Source organism: Tachysurus vachellii, chromosome 17 (genome assembly GCF_030014155.1).
Source record: "Tachysurus vachellii isolate PV-2020 chromosome 17, HZAU_Pvac_v1, whole genome shotgun sequence".
NCBI classification, from domain to species: domain Eukaryota; kingdom Metazoa; phylum Chordata; class Actinopteri; order Siluriformes; family Bagridae; genus Tachysurus; species Tachysurus vachellii.
The window spans coordinates 417,501-425,000 of NC_083476.1; the positions used below are offsets into that span (position 1 = coordinate 417,501).

General features: G+C 37.3%; 1 protein-coding gene across 5 annotated transcripts in view; it reads right to left on the bottom strand.

Annotated features, from left to right (window-relative positions):
• Positions 1 to 7,500, bottom strand: part of gabrg2 (gamma-aminobutyric acid type A receptor subunit gamma2) — a 42,140-nt gene that overhangs the window by 675 nt on the left and 33,965 nt on the right. The window contains exons 9-11 of one of the 5 annotated variants that reach the window (XM_060891014.1): positions 6,404 to 6,427; positions 2,389 to 2,663; positions 1 to 236 (exon numbers count right to left, since the gene is read on the bottom strand). The exon at positions 1 to 236 is cut by the window's left edge and continues 675 nt beyond it. In XM_060891014.1, the coding sequence (XP_060746997.1) occupies positions 230 to 236; positions 2,389 to 2,663; positions 6,404 to 6,427 (306 nt within the window). In that variant the 3' untranslated portion in view covers positions 1 to 229. Of the gene's footprint in view, positions 237 to 2,388; positions 2,667 to 6,403; positions 6,428 to 7,500 lie in introns of all 5 variants that reach the window. The other 4 variants (XM_060891017.1, XM_060891013.1, XM_060891016.1 and 1 more) reach the window with 4 other exon arrangements.

Here is a 7,500-nt window from a genome sequence, read left to right on the forward strand (position 1 = left end):
AAGAAAAAGCGAGCTAATCTCTCAGTAACAGAAGGTGTAGTCAACTAGTTAACAAAAATCAACACAGCTGGTTAGCGTGGCAGTTAGCTACGGTTACAAATACTGACTAAAACACACACAGGACGCAGATCGACGCTGTAACTGTCACGCTTCTCCAGTCCTGCTGTACAGATGATGTCAGGAAGGATGGCCACGCCCCCAATGGCTCCTTATACACACCAGAAAAAGTTCAAGTGCTGCAAATAAATACAAAATAAATGACTGTAAATATGAACGTGTTCATGAGATCAGACAATAAATTTGTTTTTCATTTGTAAGTGTTATAAGCGGTGAATTTTATATTCAGTTCGTAATTGTTTATGGAAAATCGTTAAATAAGTTTGCTTTTTTAACGCCGCATGCAATAGATAATAAATAAATCACTACGTTGTACAGTATTAAATATTTACATCCTTTGTACAGATCATTGATTTTACCGTCGCTCGTAAAACACGGCAGCTAACGAACAGAAATAAATACTGAATAAATAAATGTCACATTTCATTTTTTTTGTGTAACTCCAGAATAATTCATAAATAACCTTCAGAGTGGCCCCTTGACTTGATAATGACATCAGTTCCTGTTCATTCAAAGGGATTCTGGGAACTCTAGACTAGACATGCAAATCTAAATACTTCACTGAGTCCCTGATAGGAGTGACAGATGTCGAAGCCCCGCCCCCAAAATGTGTTGCTACAGCCTTCGCTTTGTTCACGACGACACGACGATCAAATAAACACAACGACAATGTTGGAGAACAGAAGTCTCTAATTTCACAATGAGTTCATGTAAGTGTGATTAAAGCTATGACCACAAGCCCCGCCCACCGCACCCAGTGAGTGACAGAGAGATAACATAAAAAATGGAACTTGTTCCAGTCCTGATCTCAGAGCACCCTTAACAACTTCCCCTTGCCGACTTCCCCTAGATCAAAACCCCACCGCCATCTTTAGGGCTTCTAACTACTCGAGCCAGAATTGATAAGATTAGCTTGCACTCAGTCTAGTGAACTAGACTTCCCATTTTCTAGTGGACAAGATCTCAACTATCTAGTGGTCTACATATCCTGAACAATATTAATAACTACCACTATATAGTGGACTACATCTAGTGCATTACACTTCTCATAATCTACTGATATGGAGTTAGCATTCTGCTATTTATTGACAAACAAATACGTGAAGGTGAAAATGACATGGTCAAGTAGACTATATCCTTCTACTCCTTACTTAGTGGACTAGACCCCTAATAACTAACACACTAGATCTCCTAGCTAGTGAACTACATCTCCTACAGTTTAGTGAACTAAATCTACAGTCTAGTTGACTATATCTACCATTTCCTATATGACTAATTGTCTGACACTGTCTAATTTACAACTCCTACTGTCTACAACTCTCACTATCTAGTGGACTACTTCCACAAATCCAGGTTATAAGTTATTGATATTGCACACTACCTAGGGGACTAGATCACCCACATCTAGTCTACATTTTATTACTCTAATCTCTTCCGCCAAGGCTCTATATTTACCCCACAGTCTTAAACTTGACCTCCCATCATCTACCTCTCAAGATCCCTGTCTAGGTCCCCTATTATGTAGTACACTACATGAGTATTTTAATCTAGTGGACTATTTCTCCCTCAGTCAAACCACATTTAATCTATAATCATCAGGTGAAAGCCACCTCCTACAATATGATATTTAATCCATGCTCATTCTTGGGGACAAGATCACATTATAGTTCTCATTTACTCCACTGTCTCTAATCCATAATCATCTCTCTTATCTCTCACTATGTAGGGGACAAGACTGACCCTTAATATAAGTGATCCCAATTTCTAGAGGAATAGATTTCACACAATGTATTGGACTGCAATCTGCAATCTAGTGGACTTCATTTCCCTCAATCAAGTCGATTACACCTCCCAGTACTGCAGTGTTGCTACTCTATCACCTTTTAGGGGACTAGACTGTGACGATCTAAAGAACTACACATCTGATAATGTAGAGGATTACAGCACACTACCTAGTCTATGAATCTTTTCTAACTAGTGTTCTTGTACGTTTTAAGAAGTGTGCACTAGTGTAGCACAGGTGAGGGGAAGTCAACAAGGGCACAGTGAAACAGGACGGAGGTGACATGAAAATGTTGGTGATAAAAATCGGATTAAAAAAGCAGCATTTGTCTGATTAGCCTTATGTATGATATAGCCGTATGTCTAGCATTAAATTGTATGATTAGTGATACGTTATATGATTAGCGGTATGTAGTATGATTAGCATTTTATGATTAGCATCATGTTGTGTGGTTAGCATTGCGCTGCAGGCGTAGCAGTGGCGCTCACAGGTACAGGTACGAAACCCAGTAGACGAGATTGAAGAGGCCGAAGGCGGTGGGGAAGAAGATGCGTGCGTACGAGTCGATCTTTGCAACGCGGATGTGCAGGCGGCCGTGACGCCATGCCCCTGAGCGACAATCCTCAAAGCAGCAGAAGAAGCTTGTGCAGTCTTTCCCGTCCAGACACTCGTAGCCAAACTCCTCGTCGCGCTCCTGCATGTGAGTGGCGTTGTTCATCTGGATGGCCGTAGCCGAGCGAGGGCGGATATCCACCGTCGGGTTCTGCTTCAGTGGGGACAAAAGGACAATGATGTCCAGTTATACACAAGCATGCATACACAAGTCTTACCTTAGCACTCAGAGAGAACTTACACTAGTGCTGGGCAATGCTAATCAAAAACGATTTATAGTCAAAACGCCCCTCCCCAAAACTCATGCATAATTAATGTTAGCAGTGATGAAAAATGAGCATAAGACCAGCATTAAGACAACACTCTGGATTTAATCTGTTCAGCAAAAGGCATTCTCTAAAAAGCTAGTGAATGTTAGCTGTAGCTATTGTGTAAATAAACCAGCAGTTCGGTTGTGCAGCCTGTTAGCTTACATTAAATAACATACTGTATGGACACTGTAGAAACTGGGTGTAGGTGATGAGGTCATGTGATTGTGTAGTGAACCTGGATGTGTGTATAAATAATGAACTCTAGCTTGAACTCTGAGCTGCTGAAGCTCCAGCTGGACAGGAAGGAGCAGTATTGTGGAGAGTAAAGCTCTCACCATTACAGAGCTGTAATGAACTCCTCATGCTCGCTAATCACAGGACGTGACTTTGTCGGCTTTGCTCGTCCACACTGTTGCCGTCTCTGACATATAAACGAGACCTTCTGTGTTCTTTAATCTTTCAGAAGGTTCCTCTGACCAAGTGCTGTCTATCTATCTGTGGGTTTACACTCACATCACAGAGCTGACCTTTAAAACTCAGATGCATCATGGGTAAAGCTAGTTGTGTGCAGGTGTCATGTTCTCACTCTGCAATGATATTTTAATAAAACTGTATGATATTATTACTACACTACGTGATATACTACACTATACTACACTATACACTACACTATTCAACACTACACTATACTACACTATACTGTACTACTCTACACCACACTACACCACACTACAATATACTATACTACACTACACTACTCTACACTACGCGATATACTACACCACACTACACTATACTACACTATACTACACTACTCTACACTACGCGATATACTACACCACACTACACCATACTACACTATACTACACTACGCTATACTACACAACTCTACACTATACTATACTGCGCGATATACTACACTATACTACACTATACTACACTACGCGATGTACTACACTACACTATACTACTCTACACTATACTACACTGCACGATATACTACACTATACTATACTACACTACACTATACTGCACTATACTGCACTATACTATACTACAGTACACAATACACTACACTATACAACACTATACTATACTACACTACGCGATATACTACACTATACAACACTATACTGCACTATACTATACTACACTATGCGATACACTACACTATACTACACTATACTGCACTATACTATACTACACTACGTGATATACTACACTATACTACACTATACAACACTATACTGCACTATACTATACTACACTACGCGATATGCAACACTATACTACACTATACAACACTATACTGCACTATACTATACTACACTACGCGATATACTACACATAGTACACTATACAACACTATACTACACTACACTATGCGATATACTACACTATACTACACTACACTATACTACACTATGCGATATACTACACTATACTACACTACACTATACTACGCGATATACTACACTATACTACACTACACTACAATACTCTACACTACTCTACACTACACTGCACTATACTATACCCTACTATACTACACTAAACTACTCTACTCTATACTACACCATTCTACACTACACTAATCTACACTACTCTACACTACACTGCACTATACTATACCCTATACTATACTACACTATACTATACCCTACTATACTACACTAAACTACTCTACTCTATACTACACCATTCTACACTACCCTACACTACACTAATCTACACTACTCTACACTACACTGCACTATACTATACCCTATACTATACTACAATATACTATATACTACTATACTACCCTACACTATACTACATCCTAATATACTACACTATACTATACCCTACTATACTACACTATACTACGCTATACTGCACTATACTATACTACACTATACTATACCCTACTATATACTACTATACTACACTATACCCTAATATACTACACTACACTATGCTATAGTACACTATACCCTTCTATACTACACTACACCCTAATATACTATACCACACTATACTATACTACACTACACCCTAATATACTATACTTCACTATACTATACTACACTATACTATACCCTGCTATACTACACCCTAATATACTATACTACACTATACAGCACTATACTACACTGTACTATACCCTACTACACTACACTACACCCTAATATACTATACTATACCCTACTATACTACGTGTTATTGTTCTCCAGAGTACTAAAGTGCTTAAATATAAGTCTAATATTAATCTTAAATTTTTGTATTATATTCATCTTTATATTAACCTTTTGTGTTATGTTTATGTTCTGTAAAGCTGCTTTGAGACAATGTCCATGCTAAGTGCAATACAAATAAACCTGAATTTGAATTTAAAGTGCACTAGATTATATTTGGTAAGTTATTTCCTTCCTAGCAGCTCTGTGAGGACTGAACAGGACCCTGACCTCCTTCTCTTTGGGAATGTGTTTTGCCCAGCACTAGCTCCCTTAAGGGTGTATATAGTCTCTTGTGAACAATGTGCACTAGCTTTAGATTGAGCTGCAGCTTAAGCGCTATGCTCGGGGTGAGTCGGGTCACGTGACTCCGTTCTCAAACGACGTGTGCAGGAAAGCAGCAGGAAATAAAGAGCAATAAACATGAAGTGCAGCTTTAGCTGCGTGAAATCAGACAACACTGAGAGTCAGGACATCACTCTCTCTCTCTCTCTCTCTCTCTCTCTCTCGTTTTATCTAAATGTTAACAAAAAAGTTTTTTTTTTAAAGTACATCTGACTACATTTTTTAATTAATTATTATTAATTAATTCAAAATTAAAATGATTATGGAATTAAAAATAATTTAAATATTACTTCTGAAAGACCAAAAAGTTAAAGCAATTTACAGAAAAACATTTTGTTAAATAGTAGATTGCTGAGGTGAACAGAATAAAAACTAACAAACAAAATGCTTTTCGAATGCTGTTGAATTTCAGCAAATATTTTTATTACATTTTTTATTTTAAGCTCATGTCTTTACTATCAGGTTACGTTCTTCTCTGTTATTAAATAATTGATTTTCTCTCGCTTTGGCCTTCATCCAGTTTCTTTTTTCATTTTCATTATTATTTTTAATAATACTTTTCATTTAATTAGTTTAATTTAATTTAAGTAAAGAGCTGTAAAATTCACAGATTGTTTTTTTAAAGCTTGTTCAGAGTAAAGTGTGTTAGTGAGGTTGTCTTTTTCAGGCTTTTAAAGCTCTGCTGACTACTTAAACAGTGTCAGGTTAAAGCCACACACACACACACACACACACACACACAGGGGCAGGTCAGTAGGCAAGGAAAACGGGAAGCTGCCATCTTTAATTAGCAAAACAATTGTGTTAAGAAGCTCAAACAGGAGTGAATTAAAGTTGTGGTGTTTTGTAGCTGCCACCTCCTTAGCGCAAGACATTAAGCAGTTATTAGCAGTAGCATGACGCTAATCATGATTGTGTAAGGAAACCTTATAGGTTAGCTTGAACAGAGACAGTGCACACACACACACACACACACACACACACACACACATGCAAAAATCGTACACAAGCAAAAATACCTTCGAGGGAAAGAGCCGGAGAAGCTTTTGGTCCAAACAGGAAGAACAAAAAGAACACATCGAATTAACAAAAAAAAGGAGACAAAAAACAAAAAGGACCCCAACAAAAAACAACACAATGTCAAAAATGTGATGAATTCACTGACAACTTACTGTACACATACACACACACACACACACACACACACAAATACATTTAAAATACATTTAAAGAAAAGCAGGAGGAGGTTTAATCTGAAGGTTTAACCATGAAACAGAATGAAACGTCCACATTGTCAGAGACAAGAAAACATTCAGCGTGTAAAATTCCTCTGAGAGCTAATGTGGCTAACCAGTAGCATATGCTAGTTATTATGTGGCTAACCAGTAACATATGCTAGTTATTATGTGGCTAACCAGTAACATATGCTAGTTATTATGTGGCTAACCAGTAACATATGCTAGTTATTATGTGGCTAACCAGTAGCATATGCTAGTTATTATGTGGCTAACCAGTAACATATGCTAGTTATTATGTGGCTAACCAGTAACATATGCTAGTTATTATGTGGCTAACCAGTAACATATGCTGGTTATTATGTGGCTAACCAGTAACATATGCTAGTTATTATGTGGCTAACCAGTAACATATGCTGGTTATTATGTGGCTAACCAGTAACATATGCTAGTTATTATGTGGCTAACCAGTAACATATGCTAGTTATTATGTGGCTAACCAGTAACATATGCTAGTTATTATGTGGCTAACCAGTAACATATGCTAGTTATTAAAGAAAAAACAGATTAAGAATAAATTATTATAAAATGATTTGTTTCAGAATAAACTACAATTTAATTTAAAGTGTAAAGATTCATTAAAATAATATATATTTAAAATATTAAAACCTCAAATTATTTTCTAAGTTTAATTAAAAAACGACGGAGAAAGTGAAAGTGTAAAAAGAGGAAGATGAGTTTCAGCTAATCGACTCGGTCGCTGCTCAGAATGTTGCAGACGTTTCATTTTGTTCATTTTAAATTTAATGTTACTTAAATTTAAAGTTACTTCGGAGACCAAAACTTAGTGTTTTTGAAGCCACTTCTCCGCCGCTGGTTCT